The sequence below is a fragment of the Heptranchias perlo genome, chromosome 7 (assembly GCF_035084215.1).
Source record: "Heptranchias perlo isolate sHepPer1 chromosome 7, sHepPer1.hap1, whole genome shotgun sequence".
In the NCBI taxonomy this organism is placed as follows: domain Eukaryota; kingdom Metazoa; phylum Chordata; class Chondrichthyes; order Hexanchiformes; family Hexanchidae; genus Heptranchias; species Heptranchias perlo.
This window is the reverse complement of record NC_090331.1, coordinates 58679920-58704221: the sequence shown is the minus strand read 5'-3', so window position 1 is coordinate 58704221 and position 24302 is coordinate 58679920. Positions and strand designations below refer to the sequence as shown.

At 39.6% G+C, this 24302-nt stretch overlaps 1 protein-coding gene across 3 annotated transcripts in view; it reads right to left on the bottom strand.

Annotated features, from left to right (window-relative positions):
• Positions 1-24302, bottom strand: part of itprid2 (ITPR interacting domain containing 2) — a 145417-nt gene that overhangs the window by 61914 nt on the left and 59201 nt on the right. For 2 of the 3 annotated variants that reach the window (XM_067987672.1, XM_067987673.1), the window contains exons 2-3: positions 9394-9627; positions 4235-4283 (exon numbers count right to left, since the gene is read on the bottom strand). In XM_067987672.1, coding sequence (XP_067843773.1) covers positions 4235-4283; positions 9394-9586 — 242 coding nt within the window. In that variant the 5' untranslated portion in view covers positions 9587-9627. Of the gene's footprint in view, positions 1-4234; positions 4284-9393; positions 9628-24302 lie in introns of those variants that run through there. The other variant, XM_067987674.1, reaches the window with a different exon arrangement.

The following is a 24302-nucleotide window of genomic DNA, read 5'->3' as shown; positions in this document are numbered from 1 at the left end:
GTTGCTTGCCATGTTCACACAGGTCTCAGATGCCCTGTAGAAGGTGCCATGTAGTTTGACTGTCCCATTGACAGTAACTTGCCGGGGCAAAAGCTCACAGAACGTCTATGGGCAATTGTAAGTCTAACGAACAGCACCATTCGCCGTTCACAGCAAAACCTGGCTCAATGTTTCCTCTGTGAAATACCACCCCCGCACCCCCCCAATGTTCACATATTATAGGAAAGATCGGAAAATCGCTGCAGGAGTTCCTCAGCGTAGTGTCCAATCCCCCACCATCAACATCCTGGGGGTCACCATTGACCAGAAACTGGACCGGTCACATAAATTCTGTGGCTACAAGAGCAGGTCAGGGGCTGGGTATTCTACGGCGAGTGACTCACCTCCTGACTCCCCAAAGCCTTTCCACCATCTACAAGGCACAAGTCAGGAGTGTGATGGAATACTCTCCACCTGCCTGGATGAGTGCAGCTCCAACAACACTCAAGAAGCTTGACACCATCCAGGACAAAGCAGCCCACTTGATTGGCACCCCATCTGCCACCCTAAACATTCACTCCCTTCACCACCGGCGCACCGTGGTTGCAGTGTGTATCATCCACAGGATGCACTGCAGCAACTCGCCAAGGCTTCTTCAACAGCACCTCCCAAACCCACAACCTCTACCACCTAAAAAGGACAAGGACAAGGGCAGCAGGCGCATGAGATCACCACCTGGACGTTCCCCTCCTAGTCGGACACCATCCTCACTTGGAAATATATCGCTGCTCCTTCATAGTCGCTGGGTCAAAATCCTGGAACTCCCTACCTAACAGCACTGTGGGAGAACCTTCACCACACCGACTGCAGCGGTTCAAGAAGGTGGCTCATTACCACCTTCTCATGGGCAATTAGGGATGGGCAATAAAAGGCTGGCCTTGCCAGTGACGATGAATGAATAAAAAATAATTTCACTGAATGATGTTATTCCATCTAGTCAACAGCTATGCTTTAAATGCACACATTATGGGATGTATACCTAAATCAATTTTTTTTGTTTTTGTTATTCAGGAGGAAACTCTTTGCTTCATTACCCCAAAACTTAGTATCTTTGTCCAAAAAGTCATCTCAAATGATGTTCTGTATTTTTGTCATTATTGGAGGCAAATAAAATTTTACTAAGAACTGACATTTGGGTAACCCAAAGTTTACAGTGTGAATATTCTTGCTATTTAAACAATACTTTGCTTTAGGAAAGCCTATGAAGTTCAGAGATTAGTTTATATTATCATGCTAATCGAAGTGCAGGGCTCTCCGTGGGAGAAGGGTGGAAGAGACAGGACAATATACTGCAGTACTATTTCATATTTCTGTTGCCTACTGTAAAAGGTCAAAATTAAAGTTTTAATAGGCCGTCAGATGTATGCTATCTCAAGTAAAAGAAAATACAGACTCTCATTTATATAGCGCCCTTCACGACCTCAGACTGTCCCAAAGCACTTTACAGCCAATTAAATACTTCTGAAGTGTAGTCACTGTTGTAATGTAGGAAATGTGGCAGCCAATTTGCACACAGCAAGGGCCCACAAACAGCAATGAAATAAATGACCAGATATTGTTTTAGGTGTTGGCTGAGGGACAAATGTTGGCCAGAACACTGGGAGAACTCTGTTGCTCTTCTTCAAATAGTACTGTGGGATCTTTTACGTCCACCTGAGGGGGCAGACGGGACCTCGGTTTAACTTCTCATCCGAAGGACGGCACCTCTGATAGTGCAGTATTGAGGGAGTGCTGCACTGAAATAACAGCCTAGATTATGTGCCCAAGTCTCTGAAGCGAGACTTGACACTAAGCCAAGACAGACACAAGGCAAGGCTGACATTGGCATGAGAGTTATGGAAAACAGCAATGGCTCTTCATATTTCCCATTGACTCAAAGGAGGCATAATGCAGATTACCTCTACTATTTCATCTTCAGCAAGCATAGCGACTTGAACTGTGAATACGCTGTTTAAAGGGCACACATTTTTGAACATGTAACAGTTCTGGAATGAGTAAGCTACTGCTTTTAGGAATTCCGGCCTTTTATACAGAGATTTATCGTTTTAGCAGCAAATGGTTTTCATTCTAAGCTCAAGTAAATTTGCAGAGTGTAACTGCATATATTCTATCAATTATGTGCCTATTACTGAAACAAGAGCATTTTTACAGCCTGAAAAATATTTTGTACACGTAAATCCATCGCTTTTGCTATACATCTTACAAAAAAAAACCCGATTGTGTTTTTGATTCTCTCGGGTTCCCCAGGAAACTAACATTTTACTTCTGAACGCCTCCCTCATAGACTTCTTTCTAATTCTTTAAGCGGCCAATCTCACTTATAAATATCTTCTGATGCACCAAGAGCAACATTACAGGAGATCCACTAGTATAACATAAATAGCCGCCATGAATATAGTTTTAAAAGCACATTTTATAGAATACCAATGTAAACTCTTTATATTCAAGATAAAGCAAATGGCTGGACCTCAAATGAATAAAAGTGTAATGGATGACTTAGGGATTACTATTACAGAACTGTTTGTACAGAAAGCTATTAGCATTTTCAAAAGTATTTTCCATGCACAAATGCAAATACGTTTCGTAATTCCTGCTAAAAGGAAAGTTGGAATCTAAAACTTGCTACTACCATTCTAACTCCCAAACATATATTTCACATTTTCTTCTTTGAATCATGTGATATACAACTTCCAAAGAAAATAACAAGTACTTTGATTAATTAACTGAAAGGTTAGATGTTATAAGACTGGGATATACAGGAGGTGTTTTTTTTAAATTGAATTCCCAGAGTTCACTTCATTTGTCACTTAAACTTATGCATGTGACAACATTTAGAGGGTTTGGTTTAGATGTATCAGAATTATTTGTACATTGGGCATATGATGAGGCGATTACATTTTCAGTATCTCAACATTTAAGTGCCCACTGACTCATAATGCAGTATATCTGAATCCATTTTAACTCTAATGCAGAAACATGTTAATTCTCAGGTGAAACACTTCATCAGAAAGGGAAGGCCAGATGGAGAAAATCTCAGGACTAGACTTGCTGCAGGAGTGCATTTTCTGTTGCAGCCATCCATAGGACAACATTGACCGCTGCCGTGAAGTGGTCTATGGGTAAGACCGTTCTACCCTGCTTGCTGGAAGAGGAAGAAGCATGACAATGGGTCGACTGAAATAAATATTTGAACACATAAAGGGGAAGGCAAGTTGAGGGTACTTCCTCTATTTTAGAGTAAAACATACTCGAGAATTTTCTTTACAATTCTTGCAAACTGCCAGTTGTGGATTTTTAAGATAGGCCTTCTTCCCTGCTAGACCATGCCACTGACGTCACTGATAAGGAGTATCCCTTGTGCATCTTGGAGCAGTTCCATAAGAAAATGGTGGAGATGGGGGGTCTTGACTTCTGACCGGTCATGACCAGATTCAAAGCCACAGGGTCCCAGAACACTGCGCATAGCCAGATACTCGGCATTCCCAACCTATAACATAGTTTCCCTAGGATTCCTCAGCTCCAGAGCAAATCTTAGCCAGGCAGATGTTGTGGCCTGTTTCATATGGAACCACTCTGGGACACTTCCTATCAATGACATCACCAGCCATGAGGGTCACCTCAAGCCAGTAATTAAACTGATGATTTTAGAAACACAGTAAATTCTCATGAGTATTTTTTCTATAAAATGTGGAGTACTCCCCTTAGACCTACTTTTCCCTTTAAGCAAAACCATGCACCGATCCATTTAGGAAGCAAACATAAATGAAGCTCTGTTATGGAGAGATCAATTGTAAAGTAAAGCATTTGATCTTATCTTTTCTTAGAGCTCTTCTAAAATCCTCAGGGTAGGAGAACTGCATATTACACTGCATTTCAGATAACTGCTTTGACCTTAAAACCCACTTGCTTATTTCTGAATAGTTTTTGCCCTGTGATCTAAAAATTGAATAATACAAAGGCATTTGTGCTAAAAAAACTTCACAAAATTAATTCAAATCAGTGTTAATTTTTTAGTGTGCATTACTGTTTAAATTTAGATTTTTATTTAACACAGTAATGAGAAAATTACAATAGAATAAAGCTGCCACAACTGCTCCACCTTTCTGTATTTAGTGAATTTTAAACAGTTTACATCATTAAACATGGTTTTTAAAAAGACTACCATATGCCATCCCCACAACAGAAACAGACTTACCCACAATCTTGAAGCCAAATTTCAATCTTCTTATTTGATATCCCATTTTCTGTCAAAAGGAGATTGTATCAGCTTCGTGCAATGTGTAATAGTTTCACATTTGATTAACAGGGTATTAGCCATAACTAAGATTGTTAGAAATTAAAGCCAGTGTAAAGTTTAAATCAGACGGAATATGTTGGGTTTTAAAGATCTTGAACAGTTCTGTAATGAGTGTTGTAGCCACAAGCAATCAAGAACATATTGCTTTTCAAAATAAACGGGACATTCAAAGTTCCAGCAAATATGAAGCACATCTCCACATTGGGCTAAGAGTCCAATGGTTGCACCAGATCATCATATCTGAAGAACTTCCTCAAAGGGCAAATGTGGCAGCAAGATGCAGGAGGAGATCAAGCTAATTCAGCTGCCTCTGCAAGTTTTGTTGATGTTCATTAATATTCAGCAATCTAGAATGACAACCCAAGGAGCTAAATAATTTTCTTTTTTTTAAACCTACCACATTTGCAAAATTAAATTTATTCAATTATTGTATTTATTTATAAATTGTAAACTCTTCTCATCTGACTCAAATATTTTGCCTACTGCATCAAGAGGCTACAGTGCAAAAATATTAGAAGAATTGGGAGAGTTTCTTGTCCCACCCTGTCACTTCAGGACTTTCAATTGGGACGAGAAATATATATTTACATGCACAAATAGATTCCAGAAATTAATCTCAACAAGAAATTAGGTCATCTAAAAGGTGTGCCAACATAAGAAGTCAGAATAAAATGCCCACTACAGTCAATAGAGTAGTTACAGGGATCGACCACTATGCCATCTCTGCGCATTAAGAAGAGCGAGTTGGCTTGTTTTTGTACATGGCAATCACTGAAAGAGTTGGGTGAGGCAAGGAGTGAGTGAGTCAACTTAGGACATTGCTGGTGAGGTGACAACAACTTCCTTTTGTATATGGAGATAGAACAAATGAGAAAAATGCAAATTAACACAAATTGAAGTGACTGTGTACTAGGGCAAAATAGTGCTGGTGACATGTACCATTCAAAAATTGGCATGCTAAATACCATCAGTGCAATTCATTATTGCCATCACATATATTCTATCCTTACACAGGAGTCATCTTAATAACATGTCTTTTCAGTAGACTTGGAAAGTGGCTTCCTCTCATCGACCACTCAGTTCCTCTTAGCATTTCCATTTTTAAAATAACCCAAGAGTCTGAAGGGGAGGTAACTTATAAAAATCCAATAAAGAACAACAAAAACAGACCAGTGGAAGATCCCAGTTTATTCCAGGAATGAAAATCAGTTCCTTATTGAAAACAATGGGGGAGGGAGAGAAACTGAAAAAGCAAGAACAGGCAAAAGATATTTCTACAAATTTGCATAGGCCCAATTTGAAATAAATCACAATTAATTCTTTTTGCAATTATGCATCTCAATTTAAAATGGATTCCATGGTGAAAATGGTACATGGTTCCAACCAGGCCAAAAAATGTAAAAAGATTGTTTTATACCTAAAAAATGACATCTAGGGCATGATTTTAAGCTCAAGAGCGGGGCGGGACAGTTTGGGTTGAAGTAAAATCAGGTGGGGTATAAAATCAGGTGGGGTATAAAACAGCTATCCAACCTGAAGCCGTCCGTTGCCTGCCTGGCGGGATAGGTTAAAATTACCCCCTTAAAATAGCCCAGACATTGTGGTGAAAAAAATTAAGAATGCTAATAGAATACAAGAATATCTAGCCAATAGTAGAATGTAAATCTACACAAGTACGCTAAGGATTTGTAAACCTTAGTCAGATCATACATAGAATACTGTTTTCTTTTTTGGTCCCTAGGACACAAGATAGGATACAGAAAAAAGCAGCAAAACTAATAAACTGAAATGGGAAGAGCTACGAGCATAGATTAGAAGTTTAAGCTTCTTGCTCTAGAAAAAAGGCAGTTAAGGGTTATTCTTGTCAAAGGATATAACATTTTCAAGTGGTATAGATAATGTAAATCTAGATTATATTTCCAAAGCAAGGCAAAAGAGTAAGATTAAAGAACATTAATTGGTGAAAAGCAAAATTAGAACAGAAACCAAGAAAAACTTTTTTTTACTCAAAGACTGATACGTGTTTGGAATATCAGAGGCAAAAACTTGAGTTATTAAAAATTACATGCCATGATGGGAAAGTTATATAGACAAAGGAGCTTGAATGGGCCAAATAACCTTTTCTCATTCCTGACTTTTCTTGTGTTTTTAAGCACAGTACGAGTTGACAAAAGATATCTCACGCAACAAAGCATGACTGAGGTTTGACAGCAGGTGAACAGTACTATCTGGTGGCTCCCAATTATATGATAAAGAAATAACTTCCATTTATATAGCACCATTCACCACCTCAGGGCATCTAAAAGCTTTCCAGCAAATGAAGTTCTTTAGAAGTGTAGTCAGCAATGAGATAATGACCAGATGATCTATTTTAGCGCCTTGGGACCTTTTACTATGTTAAAGGTGCTATATGAATGAAAGTAGTTGTTGTTGTTGATGTTAGTTGAGGGATAAATATTGGTCAGGAGACAGGGAAAACTCCCCTGCTCTTCTTCAATGCCATGGGATCTTCTATGCCCACCCGAGAGGGCAGTTGGGACTTTGGTTTAACGTCCAAAAGACTGCACCTCTGACAGTACAGCACTTCCTCAGTATTGCATTGAAGTGTCAACCTAGATTGGGACTTGAACCCACAACCTTCTGGCTCAGGGGAGAATGCTATCACTGAGTCAAAGCTGATGTTAAAATATTTTACCAAAATCTTTTAAATGTGTAGCCATTGCTTGCAATTTTTCTGCCAGATGGACAGATCTGCCAACAAGGTGTAAAGTGGTATCCTTCATATATATGGGAACATAATATTTGGCTTGAGTGTGCATTTCCTTGCCTGGAAGATACTTTTTAACAGTTGGCATAATAACTCCTTCTGTTAAATGGAGAATATACCAAGTCAAACATAAACGTGCAAACCTAAGATTATGCATATAACAATACAAAACACATTCTAACTAATTTCAATATCTGCAACTCAAAACAAAAAGGAAATGTATTATTTATTTTAAAGCCCCAAATATACCAGACAAACATACATTAAGAATCCCTTATCAAACACATATTAATGACCCCTTACCAATAGAATGACTGTTGCATGAGTCCCATAGCCAGCTTTGTAAATTGGTTCTACTGTAATTCATTAAGTCTTCAGGCCATTTAGCATCTGGTACAGCACTGCTTAATTTGGGGCACTTTGTTAAGTTTTATTCTACAGTGTTGTCACTAGGGTGTCAATAATGCTTAATGGTGTGTCTGAAATTTTCAAACTATGTCCACTTAATTTGTGAAAAACAAAAACACTCAGCTGTACAATAATAGATATTGTACTTTGTGTCTGAGCTACACTAGCTGGTACTCATAGTTACAGGTCTGTTACTGATGGTAATAGTGGTGGGAACAATTTAAGGCTATGAAGAATATCACACAACATCAAACATTAGTTTAAGTAAGATGTTTCTTAAAAGTATGTTGGCACTGACACACTAAATACCCTGGTGATAACACTGCTCTCTGCACAGTTATATAAAAATGAGAACTGAATTAATTAGGCTTTTCCAAAATGGTGTTTTACCTTCTTGCTGCTTTATATGATTCAGTTTTGCCTCTCAACTGCTCCACTGCTCTGTGCAGCCAGACTGCTTATCTAACAGAGTCTGGAATGAGCCACAATTGCCACCAGCTACACAGTTGAAAGACCAAAGCCATCATCTTCTGGCCCTGCCACAAACTTCATACCCTTGTCACCGACTGCATCCTTCTTCCTGGCCATTGTCGCAGGCTGAACCAAATTGTTTGCAACCTCGGTGTCTTATTCTCTCCTTTATTACGAGCCATTTCCCTCTAACACTCTCCCCATTATCATCATCCATTCCACCTTGCCCACTCCCCTTTATTGCCATCCATTTCCCTCTCCTCTTCTCACTCCCTTCATTGCTATCCATGTCCCCATTCCCTCTTAGCTTCTCTGTCATCCATTTCCCTCTCCTCTTCCTTCCCCCCTTCATTTCTGGTTATGGTACTGCAGTAGCAGCCCAGAGGTCATGAGTTCAACTCCCACCATTGGAGTTGATTTCCATAAATCTGTTGGGCTAGCATCAGAAAAAATAACCATAAAAACTGCCATGTCGTTATAAAAACCCAACTAGTTAACTGATGTCCTGCAGGGAACGTTACTCCTACCTAGTTAGGCCTACACATGACAACTATAGTCCAGACAATGATTGATTGTTAATGTTCTCTGACTTGGCCTAACAAGCCACTCTGTTGTCCAATCACTTTAAAATATCATCTGATGCAGCCTAGCAACCCACTCTGTTGTACAAATAATTTCTATAGAAGGCCCATGACCTTCATCTCAGGGCAACTAGGGATGGGCAATAAATACAGCCTACAATTCAAGTACAAATGTATTAAAAAATGTCTTTCTTCCTTCTCAGCTTCATTGCCATTCATTTCCCCCATTCCTCTCTCTCTCCCCCGCATAGGTAACACTCAGGTAAAAGTGACCTGAGAAGTTTAAGTAATTCCAATTGCTGGATAATATAGGTGGCAATTCCTATCTACAGAATACAGCAGTCGGCATCCTTTCCATTACTGGTAGGAAGAGGGGTCCATTCACATTAGCTTTTGTCAACTAACAGTACCTCACTGACTGGACCCTCTAACAGCTGAAGGTTGGCATGTATTTTTTAAAAATTCATACTTGGAATGTGGGCATCAATGGCAAGGCCGGCATTTATTGCCCATCCCGAGTTACCCTGAGTTTGATACAACTGAGTTGCTTACTAGGCCACTTCAGAGGGCAGTTAAGAGTTAACCACGTTGGTGTGGGAATAGATGCTTAAGTTTACAAAGAGACGTGTGCACGCACTCCATGCAGGTAATTCCTGACAACCAATTGAAGGACTTCTTAAAAGTTTTGGTATTTAGGCTGCACAAAAACATCATCAAACCTACTGGCCACCAATGGGTTATGATGATATTATTAATAATATTGCATCATTTATCAAACATGCACACAAATCTTTGGCATTTTGTAATGTGATGAACCAGAAAAGTCCTACCTTCAGTTGATGTTCCGGACAGTTCTAGATTTGCTGAACTATGGTCTTCTGATAGCTCTGTAGTCTCTGCGGCAACACACCCGTCGTCTGCCTCAGAGATTTGCCAAGAATCTCTGCTTCTTGCCCAAGCCTTCCTTTTCTCTTTAGCATTTCTCCAGCTATGTGCACGTCCAGATACAACTGCTTCTTCCATAGCTATAACTATACTTCTTTTATTTCGGTGAAAATATCAACCTGCAGGTCCATAGTAAAGAATAACCATTAATAACAGAGCATTAGAAAGACAAAAAAAAGTCACTTTTTAATATTTTAAGCAACTGATTCTCAGTGGTTAATGGGGATTGCAGGAGGAACCAGTGTCCAACCTCTGTGATGCCACATATTGATGTGCCATCTCAGCAGTTTTAGGCTAACTAAAATGGATTGTAGGCTTAGCCAAAAAGATTCTAGATTCAGCCCCATTCCAGGTCTTGAACACATAATACAGGCTGACACTCCAGTGCAGCACTGAGTGCTGTGATGTTTGACACACCATCTTGTGGGTGAGATGTTAAACTGAGATTCCATCTGTCTGTTCTTATGGTTCAGATGAACGTTGAAGACCTCATGCTATTATTTGAACTATTCTTCTCTCAACCAACAGAACAAATCTACTGCTCTTTCCTTTCATTGCTGTTTTGTAAGATCTTGCTGTGAACAAAATGGCTGTTGTACTTTCCTACATAACAACAGGCATTACTACTTCAAAGTAATTTACTGTATGTGAAGTGCTTTGAGTGGTTTCTTAGAGACGTGATTAAGCATCTTCTAAATACAAGTTGGTCATTCTTTCTTCTCAGCTATCTCAGGATTTCATACAATTTTTGCATAATGAAAACTGGCAATTGTTGAATGATTTGCTGCCTATCCTCATGTAATGGTGTATGACGTGCAGGTGCTCTCAATATCTATACCTTAAAGCAGTGTTGTCATTGTCAGATCACTTTTAAAAATTGAACATTTAAAAGGATTACTTTATCCTGTCAATTGCTGATTTTTGGATAAATTTATTTCATAGTCTGGGTAATGATGCTATTATTGGCTCTATTGCCTCAAGTGAGTTATTGAAGGAACTAAGTTAACACTTTTAACACTGTTTTTCACATGCTAGTTTAACTACAATACTCTTTTTTTTAAAAAAAGAGCCTTAGTATCTTGGCATCTACTGAAGAAGCAAGTCCCATCTTCAGAAGCACCGGTCTACAGCACAAAGCAAAAATAAACAAACACTAGTGTATTAGTTATACAGAGACTGTACGATAATCGATGAAAATGGCCTACACCTTTCACATACATACCACTTGTTCACATTGCACCAGCACAAGTCAATGTTTTGGAAATCTAGTACACATGTCCACATTTGCAGACATAATTCAGCGCAGACAAATCCCACCCCCAGCGCTGTTCCTAGGCTCCTGCCAGAGTCCTGTTGCTTCTGCTACTGTAAGGCAAAGTGATTGAAAACAGCTGCTTACTGTGGGCGCGAATTCTTGAGAGATCAGGAATTCCCACCCATGGTATGCAGATACATTGCAACCACTTTGCCTTGCAACCATGAGAGGTTTCGGGTAGAAACCCTGAAGCAATACTAAGGGCAAGAGTGGGGAGAAAGAGGGAGTGGGGATGAGAAAGTGGGGTGGGGGGAGGAAGCATATACTTGCCACGGGGAGGAGAATGCTAACACGAACTGGGGGTGGGGCGAACATTTGGAAGGTGTGCGCACAAATCTAAAACATGCTGCCAACAGCTCCAGCTGAAATCGGCAGGAAGACTGGGCTTCAATCACCTATTTTCTGTTAAATAATATTTTCTTTTCTTCCAGTAATACGTTATCTGCTGCTACTGGAAGAAAGAAGTTTTAAAATATAAAGAGAAATCATTAATTCCCAAATGACAAATACATAGGGTTGCCAACTCTGGTTGGACATATTCCTGGAACATTCATCACATGACCTCGGTCAAACAGCCTCCCCCCCCCCACCTCCATCTCCGATATTTTTAGAGCTAACAAACGAAAGTGTTTAAATGGAAAAAAAAAGACTTTTTTTTAAACATCCCTATGATTTTTCTCCTAGATTGCTCACAGCAGTGTCCAAGAGATTAATCTTTAATTCTTGGAGATTCCAGGACAATGCTGGAGGGTTGGCAATCCTACAAATACAGAGTAGTTATCTTGTGCCTTCAATACTTGTACCGCCCTTCAAACTTTCATGTACCTATGTTTTTTTTCCCCCAATTCAAGCAAAGAAATGCTGGGTATACCTACAGCTTAAGTTACAAGGCCAAGCCCCACTGCACTTTCAATGTCATTACTAGATATGAGTGAATGGGTGGCTCTTATTCAACATGCAGTGTACAAAGAGAAGAAGTCTAAAATTCCTTTAAAAATATTTCACATCTGAATGGAAACTTTACATGTTTTGAAAGGTTTTAGCTTCAAGTTTATTATCCCATCCTACTTCACACAGTACCAAACAAAACTGAGCAATGATTTACTCACTACAATTACAAACTTTACAATTTTTAAATCATACTTTTGACATAACCTTAACTTCCTTATAGTCACAACTGTAAACTAGTTATTTTCATATAGAGTTGACCTTCAGAATTCCTACCCACTTATTTGCATATTTGACTACATTTTGTTGCTGGTTAAATTCATGAAGTGAGCAAAGCCCCTATTGCTCTGAAAGACAAGCAACCAGAACAGAGAGTTAGGAAAGTGGTTAAAAACATTCCCACAGTCAGTTTTTAACAGAGAACTGTTGCATATTGTATCAGCACTTCTGAGCCATTTTCCTCTCATTCTTTTGAAACTGTAGCCCAAATTATATAATAAATTAAAACTGATCCTCCATTTCAATGCAGCTGCCTATTATTATATGACCCACAAAAGTGCATAACAAGTGCCATAGGCATTATACTTTTTGGAGGTGGGAAGAAAAGATCCACTGTACAGACAGCAACAGTTAATTCTTCTAGCGCATATTTTAAGACTATCAGACTTTTAAAGCATATATATAAAAAAAATTAGTGAATCTTCTGCAGTGTTGCTCTGGGACTCTGTTTTGATATATAGCTGTTAACCTCACCTGTCCCTGTTAGGTCATTGCTCACATACTCTCTATGGCAGGAGTTCCAAACTATTTTTGCTGAGCTCCCCTTTGGAGATTCGTTGAACCTTCTTTCTAAGAAACAGTAATTTTGCATAATTAATGTTAGTGCAGATATAGCTGGTAACTAATGGGTATTAATTCAGCAGTGTTAGTTGTTTTAATTCTGTTCCCTTACACTTTTAGATTTTAATATGAACTCCAATCACACTGTTATAACTCACTGGGCAGGAAACTCTTTGGATCTGCTCTCCTTCGTTGGCGTTACTTTGCTGGAAGTGCAGGGGAACCTCGTTTGCACATTTAAGTCAGTAACTCTGATAATATATAGTGCCTTACATAGGATAAAGCAATGCATCCTTCAAATCACCATGACCAACTGCACAGTAAATTGCTAGTACATATGAACATACAAATTAAGAGTAGTCCATTCAGCTCCTCGAGCCTGCTCTGCCATTTGATAGGATCATGGCTGATCTGATTGTGACCTCAACCCCACTTTCCCATCTACCTATTATAACCTTTGAATCCCTTGTTAATCAGGAATCTATCTAACTCGGCCTTAAAAATATTCAATGACCCTGCCTCTACTAGTCTCTAGGGAAGGGAGATCCACAGACACTCGACCCTCAGAGAAAAAATTTCTCCTCATCTCTGTCTTAAATGGGAGACCCCTTATTTTTAAACTGTGGCCCCTAGTTCTACTCTCTCCCACAAGGGGAAACATCCTTTCAGCATCTACCCCTTCAACTCCCCTCAGGATCTTATATGTTTCAATAAAATCATGTCTCATTCTTCTAAACTCCAGTGTATACAGGACCAACTTGTCCAACCTTTCCTCATAAGATAACCCCCTCATCCCAGGAACCAGTCGAGTGAATCTTCTCTGAACCGCCTCTAAAGTAATTATGTCCTTTCTTAAATAAGGAGACCAAAACGGCACACAGTATTCTAGATGTGGTCCCACCAATGCCCTGTGTAACTGTAGCAAAACATCTCTACTTTTATATTCCAGTCCCCTTGCAATAAATGACAACATTCTATTTGCCTTCCTAACCACTTACTCTACCTGCATACTAACTTTTTGTGATTCATGTACTAGGACATCCTGATCTCTCTCCATTTAAATAATATACTACTTTTCTATTCCTCCTGCCACAGGGGACAAGTTCACATTTTCCCACATTATACTCCATCTGCCAAATTTTTGCCCACTCACTTAACCTATCTATCTTCCTTTGCAGATTCCTTATATCCTCTTCACAACTTACTTTCCTACCTACCTTTGTGCCATCAGCAAATTTAGCAACCATTTATTCGGTCCCTTTATCCAAGTCACTGATATAGATTGTAAATAGTTGAGGCCCAAGCACTGATCCCTGTGGCACTCCACTCGTTACATCTTGCCAACCTGAAAATGACCCATTCATGCCTACTCTCTGTTTCCTGTTAGTTAACCAATCCTTTATCCACGCTAATATGTTACCCCCTACACCATGAGCGTTTTTTTTTTATTCGTTAATGGGATGTGGGCGTCGCTGACGAGGCCAGCATTTATTGCCCATCCCTAATTGCCCTTGAGAAGGTGGTGGTGAGCCGCCTTCTTGAACCACTGCAGTCCATCCAGTGAAGGTTCTCCCACAGTGCAGTTAGGAAGGGAGTTCCAGGATTTTGACCCAGCGACGATGAAGGAACGGCGATATATTTCCAAGTCAGGATGGTGTGTGACTTGGAGGGGAACGTGCAGGTGGTGTTGTTCCCATGTGCCTGCTGCTCTTGTCCTTCTAGGTGGTAGAGGTCGCGGGTTTGGGAGGTGCTGTCGAAGAAGCCTTGGTGAGTTGCTGCAGTGCATCCTGTGGATGGTACACACTGAAGCCACTGTGCGCCGGTGGTGAAGGGAGTGAATGTTTAGGGTGGTGGATGGGGTGCCAATCAAGCGGACTGCTTCGTCCTGGATGGTGTCGAGCTTCTTGAGTGTTGTTGGAGCTGCACTCATCCAGGCAAGTGGAGAGTATTCCATCACACTCCTGACTTGTGCCTTGTAGATGGTGAAAAGGCTTTGGGAAGTCAGGAGGTGAGTCACTCGCCGCAGAATACCCAGCTTATGACCTGCTCTTGTAGCCACAGTATTTATGTGGCTAGTCCAGTTAAGTTTCTGGTCAATGGTGACCCCCAGGATGTTGATGGTGGGGGATTCGGCGATGGTAATGCCGTTGAATGTCAAGGCGAGGTGGTTAGACTCTCCCTTGTTGGAGGTGGTCATTGCCTGGCACTTGTCTGGCGCGAATGTTACTTGCCACTTATCAGCCCAAGCCTGGATGTTGTCCAGATCTTGCTGCATGCGGGCTCGGACTGCTTCATTATTTGAGGGATTGCGAATGAAACTGAACACTGTGCAATCATCAGCGAGCATCCCCATTTCTGACCTTATGATGGAGGGAAGGTCATTGACGAAGCAGCTGAAGATGGTTGGGCCTAGGACACTGCCTTGAGGAACTCCTGCAGCAATGTCCTGGGGCTGAGATGATTGGCCTCCAACAACCACCACCATCTTCTTTTGTGCTAGGTATGACTCCAGCCATTGGAGAGTTTTCCCCCCCGACTCCCATTGACTTCAATTTTACTAGGGCTCCTTGGTGCCACACTCAGTCAAATGCTGTTATTATTTTGTGTAGTGGCCTTTGATGTGGCACCTTGTCAAAAGCCTTCTGGAAATCCAAGTACACCACATCCACAGGATCCCCTTTGTCCACGTTGCTTGTTACTTCCTCAAAGAACTCTATTAATTAGTCAAACATGATTTCCCTTTCACAAAGCTGTGTTGACTCTGCCAGATTGCATTGAGATTTTCTAAGTATATATAAAACACAACCTTTACAAATATTAGCTGCATCTATGATAAAACTTCTTGTGTTTCCAAAATAGAAAGCAAGTTTACATTTTCGGGAAATAATTTCACTTTGTAGAAGTAAATTTTCCTTGTTCTTGAAAACTTCAGATTAATGCTAAATTAGTAAATAAGAATATAAGCTGGTGCTGGTACAGGTCACAAACATCTTCAAATTTTAGTCCAGGAAGCAAATACATTTTATAACATGTACTTGAAGAAAAATGATTTAATTTAAAAAACTACATCTTGCACAGAAGCTCAAAAGTATGATGGCAACTATATAATTGGAAAAATGCCACTACAAATATCTATTAACATACAGCAAATTCTTTAAGAAACAGCCATACATGTAGCTAAATAGTCATGGTTCCTTTTAATTGTTTCTGCAGACCATCAAACCTTTAGATACATTGTGTTTAGTCTCCAAACAGCAATTTGATTGGGGAGTTATATTTTAATATGTAATTATTTTGACTTTTAGCTATAATTTGTAATACGTCAAATGTCTAACCTAGCCATACCATTTTTAGACTCTGATATACAGTACAACAATTATGGTGATGCTCTGCTTACAAGTCCAATACATCTCTTTCCAATGTCAAAAGGTTCGCAGTAGATCAGGAAAGGTGTCAAATACTTTTTCTCTGTTACAGCTACAGTGAAGGGTGGACATTCAAGATGGTTCTCAATTCAGGCTGTATCCTGACTACTTCAATTCAAGATTCAGACGTCATGAGGCAGGAGGAAGCGGTTGACCTTTTGTATTGTTAGCAGCTCAGAAACTTCCTGCCTTTCTGATTCACTTTCCTTAACCCTTTCAAGCCTTATAAACGCCTCTTGAAAAATAAAAGTATCATAAAACATTTCTAAAACCAGTCTACATTTCTAGGAAACTACCACCACAAAATTAAGGTACATTTCTTCGTAACCTACAAAATGTACCATGGATCTCCACATTATCAGCTCATAATATAGAAAAACAATTTAACGGATTTGTTAGTAGTAGCATGTTGCATACAGTACAGTGCAGTCAGGGAGAAAAGATCTTACCTTCCTGTATACCATAGGTACACTTAAAAATAAGGAAGCTGCTTTAACAATGAACTGAAATAAGCTAACAAGCTCTCCTTCTAAAGCAGGGCAAAGGGTTAAAATACTACACTGAGGTACTGCAACAGAGCTCCACAACTACAAGGAAATGCTTCATGGTTAGCTTTTCAACATGAAAGCACAAGTCTTTAAAATCAGCCACCAATATCAGAAATGAGCTTAAATAAACCTTAAAACTTACACAATCTATGTAATATTTGTTTATGCTCCATGCAACACAGATTCCTTCCAGTTGAAATAACTCTTAAAAATATCTAATTCCAGAAATATAATTTTTTAATAATAGTTTTAGCGTTAAAATGAAAAGTTTCCATCTTCTTTCAGGCGTCTCCACACAAGAATACATGGAGGCAACCTGCTTCCAGCTCCTTGACAATGTCACTCAAGCAGACCACTGGGGGGTACAGAACATCACCTAGAAATACGTATCCAGATTCTCTATAGTCCGTGTGGACATGCAGCTGGGCCTTCATTCAACATGTTGCCCTGATGATACAGCAAACAGATCAAGAGCTGTGTGGGCAAAATACTCCTCGGTGAAGGCAGACAGGCATGACCTGCTCCAGACCCCTCCACGTGTATCTCTGGAGATGACTTATAGGAAGGAGGTGTGAAAGTATGGCTTGGATTGGAAGTGGGGGGGGGGGGGGGGGGCAGAGGCAAACCCATCAAAAAATGCTTTTGCATTAAATATAAAATTTTTATACAGATCAATTTAATCATTGTCTTTATGTCAAGGAAGAAATGCAAGTTTTGAGGCCGTTTTCAGGAACAGTTAAAAAGAGCGCAACACATTTTTGGGCCAATTCAGAGAAATAAAAGTACATCAACTTACATCAAAACTACAGCACAGAAACAGGCCATTCGGCCCAACTGGTCTATGCCGGCGTTTATGCTCCTTACGTGCCTACTCCCTCCCTACTTCATCTAACTCTATCAGCATATCATTCTGTTCTTTTTTCCCCCTCATGTGCTTATCTAGTTTCCCCTTAAATGCATTTATACTACTTGCTTCAACCTCTCCTTGTGGTAGCATGTTTCACATTCCAAGAACTCTTTGGGTAAAGAAGTTTCTCCTGAATTCCCTATTGGATTTATTTGCGACTATTTTATATTGATGATCTCTAGTTTTGGACTCCCCCACAAGTGGAAACGTTTTCTCTACGTCTACCCTAACAAACCTTTCATTATCTTAAAGACCTCTATCAGGCTACCCCTCAGCCTTCTCTGTTCTGGAGAGAAGAGCCCCATCCTGTTCAGCCTTTCCTGATAAGTATATCCTCTCAGTTCTGGTATCATCCTTGTGAATTTTTTTTGCACCCGCTCCAATGCCTCTATATCCTTTTTATAATATGGAGACCACAAATGTTCATGGTACTCCAAGTTTGGTCTAACCAGGGTTCTATACAAATTTAACATAACTTCTCTGCTTTTCAATTCTATCCCTCTAGAAATGAACCCCAGTGCTTGATTTGCCTTTTTTTTTATAGCCTTAACAACCTGCATTGCTACTTTAGTGATTTGTACACCTAGATCCCTTTGCTCCTCTCTCCCATTTAGACTCTTATTATCCAAGGAGTATGTGGCCTTTTATTCTTCCTAACAAAATGAATGGCCTCACACTTATCTATATTGAAATTCATTTGCCAATTACACGCCCATTCTGCAATTAATGTCCTCTTGCTTTTTGACACATTCTTCCTTTGTATTAATACTCCCCCCGATTTGGTGTCATCCACAAATTTTGAAATTGTACTTCCGATTCCCGAATCCAAATAGTTAATGTAAATTGTGAACAACAGCGGTCCCAGCACCGATCCCCGTGGAACACCACTGCCCACCTTTTGCCAGTATGAGTACGTACCCTTAACCCCTATTCTCTGTTTTCTGTTCTATAGCCAGCTTGCTATCCATTCTGCTACAGGTCCCCTGACTCCACGTGCTCTGACCTTATTCATGCATCTACAATGCGGTACCTTATCGAAAGCCTTTTGAGGATCCAAATATATTACATCTACTACATTACCCTTGTCTACTCTTTCTGTTACTTCTTCATAGAAATCAATAAGGTTGGTTAAACATGACTTTCCCTTCTGAAATCCGTGCTGACTATTCTTTATTATATTTTCAGTTTCTAGATGTTTTTCTATTACATCTTTGAGAAATGATTCCATTACTTTTCCTACCACCGACGTTAAGCTAGCTGGTCTATAGTTCCCTGGACTTGTTCTATCTCCCTTTTTAAATATAGGAACAACATTAGCTGTCCGCCAGTCCTCTAGCACTACTCCCCTCTCTAATGAATTTTTATATATAAGTAATCGAGCCTCCTCTATCTCCTCACTACCTTCTTTTAATACTCGTGGACACAATCCATCCCAGTCCAGGGTTTTTATCCTCTCTAAGTTTGATTAGTTTATCAATTATCTCCCACCTTTCTATCTTAAATGTTTTTATGTCTTTTTTGATCTCCTCTTCAATACCATGCCCACTTTGTTAGTCTCCCTGGTAAATACCGAAATAAAGTAGCTGAGCAATATTTCTACCATTTCTTGTCATTCCCTGTGAGTTTATCTTGTGCATCTCTTAGTGGCCCTATCCCTATTCTAATTTTTCTTTTCTTATTTATCTGTCTATGGAATCTCTTTACTATTTCTTTTTATATTCCTCGATTATTTAATTCCGTAGTTCATCTTAGCTTTCCTAATTGTTTTGTTGACTTCTTTCCTAACCTCTTCATATTCCCTTTTGTCATCCTCTCCTTTACTGTCTATATACTTAGAGTACGTCTTTTTCTTTAGTTTCAATTTCACCCTTCTCTTTATTCATCATTAACTAGTTTGTTCTTGTTTTTTTTTTAAGAGGGATATTTCCCCTGAACTCTATTGATCAACATTTAAAATATTTTCCACTGCTGTTTTATCACTGTCATTTTTTTCCCCCAATTTGCCTTCCGTAGTTCCATTCTCATCCCCTCAAAATCAGCTTTTTTCCAAATCTATTACTTTGGTCTTTGTCTTATTTATGTCTCTCGCTATTATTTTAAACTTAATTATATTATGATCACTATTACCGAGATATTCCCCTACAATTCTCTTATCTGCTCTGGTTCATTTCTCATTGCTAGATCCAGCAGTGGTTCCTCTCGTATGTGCTTCTCACGTACTGGGTAAGAAAGGAGTGCTGTACACACTGCAAAAACTCCATTCCCTTTTCCCCACCTCTTCCTGCCAGTTTATTTGGGAGTAGTTGAAATCTCCCATGATTATTATTCGATGATTTATACTCATTTCATAGATTTGTCTACATATTTCATCCTCCACTTCCCTTCCACCATTAGGTGCACTGTAGAATATACCTATCAACGTAATCGATCCCTTATCCTTTGTCTCAAACCATATGGATTCTCTTTCTATCTTAATGTTACTTTTGTCCCTTTTTTTTCTATTGCTATTATGTTATCTCTAATTAATACAGTTACCCCACTCCCCCTTCTTCCTTCCCCATCCTTTCTAAATACGTTATATTCTGAATATTTACTGCCTGTCCTGTTCCTTATGTAGCTATCTTTCAGTTATCCCCATCACATCTGGCTCCTCACTATTAATTATTGCCTCCAGCTCCCCCATTTTGTTTCAGATGTTGTGCACATTGCTGAACACTTTATTTTTAACGGTCATTTTGTGCTTATGTTCTATAACTGTAATTGTTCCCTGACCGTTTATGCTACCCATATTCCTTATCTTGATCTGACCTTTGTTCTCATTTCCATTTCCATTTTTCTTCAGACTTGTGCTATCTTCACCAGATCCCGCCCCCACCCCCTGTCTTAAAAGTCCTGTTGATAACCCTATTTATCCTTTCCACTAGGACACTGGTCCCATTCCATTTCAGGTGGAGCTTGTCAAAAGGGTACAGCTCCAACCTGTCCCAGTACTTGTGCAATGTCCCATGAAATAAAACCCATCCTTCCCACACCAGTTTTACAGCCACGCATTCACCTGCCTGATCTGCCCATCCCATGCCAATTAACACATGGCTCGGGTAGTAATCTCGAGATTACCACCCGTGAGATCGTGTTTTTAATTTAGTTCTGATATTCTCTTAGCAGGACCTCCCCGCTTTTCTTCCCTATGTTATTGGTCCCAACATGGACCACGACAACTGGATCTTCCCCCTCCCTTTCCAAGTTCCTCTCCAGTTGCTCAGAGATATCCTTTACCCTTGCACCATGTAGGCACACACCCTTCTGGATTCTTGGTCATGACTGAAGAGGAATAAATTCTTGTCTTCTACAGGGGAGCAAACGATCTATCCTAACAATGCACCACCAGTATTTAAAGGCTAGATCAAGTGCCTATTTTATTAACGTCAAAAAGATCCAACTCATCGATCATCTTGGTTTCACAGCTAAAAAAAACACAATGAACCTATTATGCAACCTTACTTTTGTATTGTTCCTTGGAACAATACAAAATTATCCTCACCACAAAAATTACACAATTGACGGAGGACTCTGTTACAAAAATAAGAGTTTTGGATTACATCCAGGAGTGAACGAAATGCTAACCACCAACAAGTAAGCAGGAGGACTCAGAAACCGAGCCTGTGACCGATATCAGCCGAGTGGCTCTCTGGCAACTTCTTAACCAAAAATGTCAGGTCTCTACATTAAAGCGGGTTCTTTTCTACAAGTCAAAGGTTTTGCCTAGGATTTAAAAAAAGGCACTGCAAGTACTTTCCCTGCCCCAACACCAATGTTGTACTGCACAAGGTCAGGAAGAGAATTTATGAAAAGGATCAAGGTGTAAAGCTATTGACAGAAACCACCAGCAGCTTGCTCAACATTAATACTCCACAGGATCTACTGAAACAACTCCTAACTGGAACAGCCAAGAGCCAAACCTTTTATAATGGAAGAAAGAGCTGGGCCTTCTATTTTGGGTCACAGGTTTGTGCCTTAATTGTCATAATATAAATTTAAAAGCATCCTTGGGCAGTGGCGAGGAAGACCCTTCTTGGACACTTTAAAATCTTGTCCCCTTCCTCCAGAGGGAAATAAACACTTTTATCCTTTGATATAATCAAGTGGACGTGTGCTTTAGCTTATTCTCAAGAAGATGCTTCAGTCTGAACAAACAAAGTAGCTACCTTTAATAGTCACTCATAAATGTAATCATACATTTCATACTGAGACTCAACTTTTCAAGAGCTCAGTTAGCGCATATTGTAGGCAGCAACTCTTGCTGGAGGAGGAGTTCTCACCAATAGTGTACGGAGGCTACAGTCCCTGCTTTGGTGCTGGGAGTAGCGTGGAGAGTGGAGTAATTTGGTCCACTACATTACAACAGTGCCTACACTTCAAAAGTACTTCACTGGTTGTAAAGCACTTTGGAACGTCCTGAAGGCATGAAAGGAGTTATATAAATGAAAGTCTTTCTTTCGCATTAGCAGCTGGACTCAAGTAAGAGCAGACTCGAGTGGGATACGGGAGCCAAATGGAAGATAACTGAAGGAGGAAATGGATGCTATAAAGGGGAGAGAGAAAGGGGGAAAGTAAGGCAAGACAGAAATGTGTAGTAATAGGAGGAAGGAGGCAGAAACTGGGAGTGGTATGTACATATGTTCTTTCCCTCCAGTACAAGTGAAGGAATTTTGAGTGCACCTACTGCTCAAGGTTCAATGCTCATGTAAATACTTGTTTTCATGCCAGGGCTATTTCATGACTGCTTCTTGGGAGCCATGTCAGCTTCTTGGAAGCTGTTGGTCAACTTTTTCTGGCCTTGTAAGTTGACCTTTGGGCTACACAGTCAGGACTGGTGGTTGAATTTATTTCTGACACCCTTGCTTGAGAGTACAGAATATAGTAGAGGAGGTAGATGCCAGAGGGCTAGATACATACTCATGGATTGTAAAGGCTTTTACTATACTACATATTATATACACACGCATACACACACAGTCCTGCAAAGCATTAAGGTTTAACATTGTGCAGGGTGCATTTTTCTTAACAGTATATATTAAGTTTCTGTGTTAATTGGTGCAATAGATTTTCACCTGTTAGGAATTTGATTCATTTTACATAGGGCCAATACAGCTGGTAGATGAGGCTTTCAAGCCATTAGTATGGGCTGGATTCAAACTCAAAACAGTGAGCTAATCCATTATATTATTCTTTGGTTTCTCATTGGAGAGCCAATTTAAAGGGATTTAACCAAAATCCGTATATTCCATTCCAATACAATTTTTTTTAAAAATCTATCGACTAGGTATTGCTTATGATACGGCAGAATTTTTAAAAAATTAATTCTTGGAATGTGGGTATTGCTGGTACGGCCAGCATTTATTTCCCATCTCTAGTTTCCCTGAAAAGGTGGTGGTGGGACGACTTTGTAGCGGTTTGATACAATTGAGTGGCTTGCTATGTCAATTCAGTGGGCAGTTCAGAGTCAACCACATTGGTGTAGGATTGGAATCACATTGCGGCCATACTGGGTAAGGACGGCAGGTTTCCTTCCCTAAAGGATATTAGTGAACAAATCTGTTTATTTTTAAATAATCACTTTTAGTGATACCAACTTTTATTTCCAAATTTTTTTTAAACTGAATTCGAACTGGCATGGTGGGATTTGAACTCATGTTCCTTGGATTATTAGTTCAGGCCTCTGGATTACTAGTCCAGTAACAAGGACCGTGTTCCTCTTCGAAGTGCTACAATTTTTTTACAATTTTCCTGCTACCAGACAGGGTTATGCTTAAGAAATAAAACACGATTTACTGTATTGATGTTTTTATACATAATTCAAACTACCATTTCTTTTTCAATATGTACTTGGTTGTGCAATGCATCTAGCTTAACTCTTTTAAAGAATAAGTCGCCAACTTTTGAAGATACATTTATAACATCTTACATTTATATAGCGCCTTTAACATAATAAAACGTCCTATACATGCTTCTCTTGGCTAGCAACTAAACCTAATAGCATTTCATCTCTCTATAAAAGAACTGCTGAGATTTTTTTAAACTAGCATTAAAAAGATTAAGGTTAGGCAACACTTCATAAAACAAGAAGTGGTTACACAAACCTGTTGTATGCAAAGCTTTAAATAGAACACTTAGCTGAGTTGTTAATGTCACTAGACTAATGTTTCAGATGTTTTTCATGTTGAGTTTTCCTGACCATTTATTCATTCTAATCAGCAGTTCATTCTCTCCACAAAGGAGATTGTGTATTTATACATTGCACACATTACATTTTTGATGTAAATAAATAACAATTGGAACTTTCTCTCACCTTCCTTGTCCTCTCCTTCCCAGAACAAAAAATATATTATGGACCTGAATTTGCTGAAAACTTGCGCCATTGCAAGTTTTCAACAAATTCCAGCCCTATATACACGACATCTGTGGTGCAGAAATTTCAGGAAACTATGGCCTCAGTGAATTAAGCCATAATTTCCTGGGCCTTTTACACTGCTCCATAGAGAACCTCACCGAAAAAGTTGAACAGCTAATTATCACAGCTCTACCTCCAGTAAAAATCATAGCTCCTCCCATTAAAATCAATGCGAGATCGAGTTCGCTGAATTAGCACCACTGTATTCGCCACAGCCATTTAGATCATTACAGAATGGTGCCAGAGGGCTCAGTTTGTTTGGTGCAATTGCAGGAATCGTAGTTTACTGTTTAAATTAAGAAATAATTGTGTTGTCCTCAATTTTTAAATTGTTCAGTAGTGCTGTTCTGACAGTGTCTA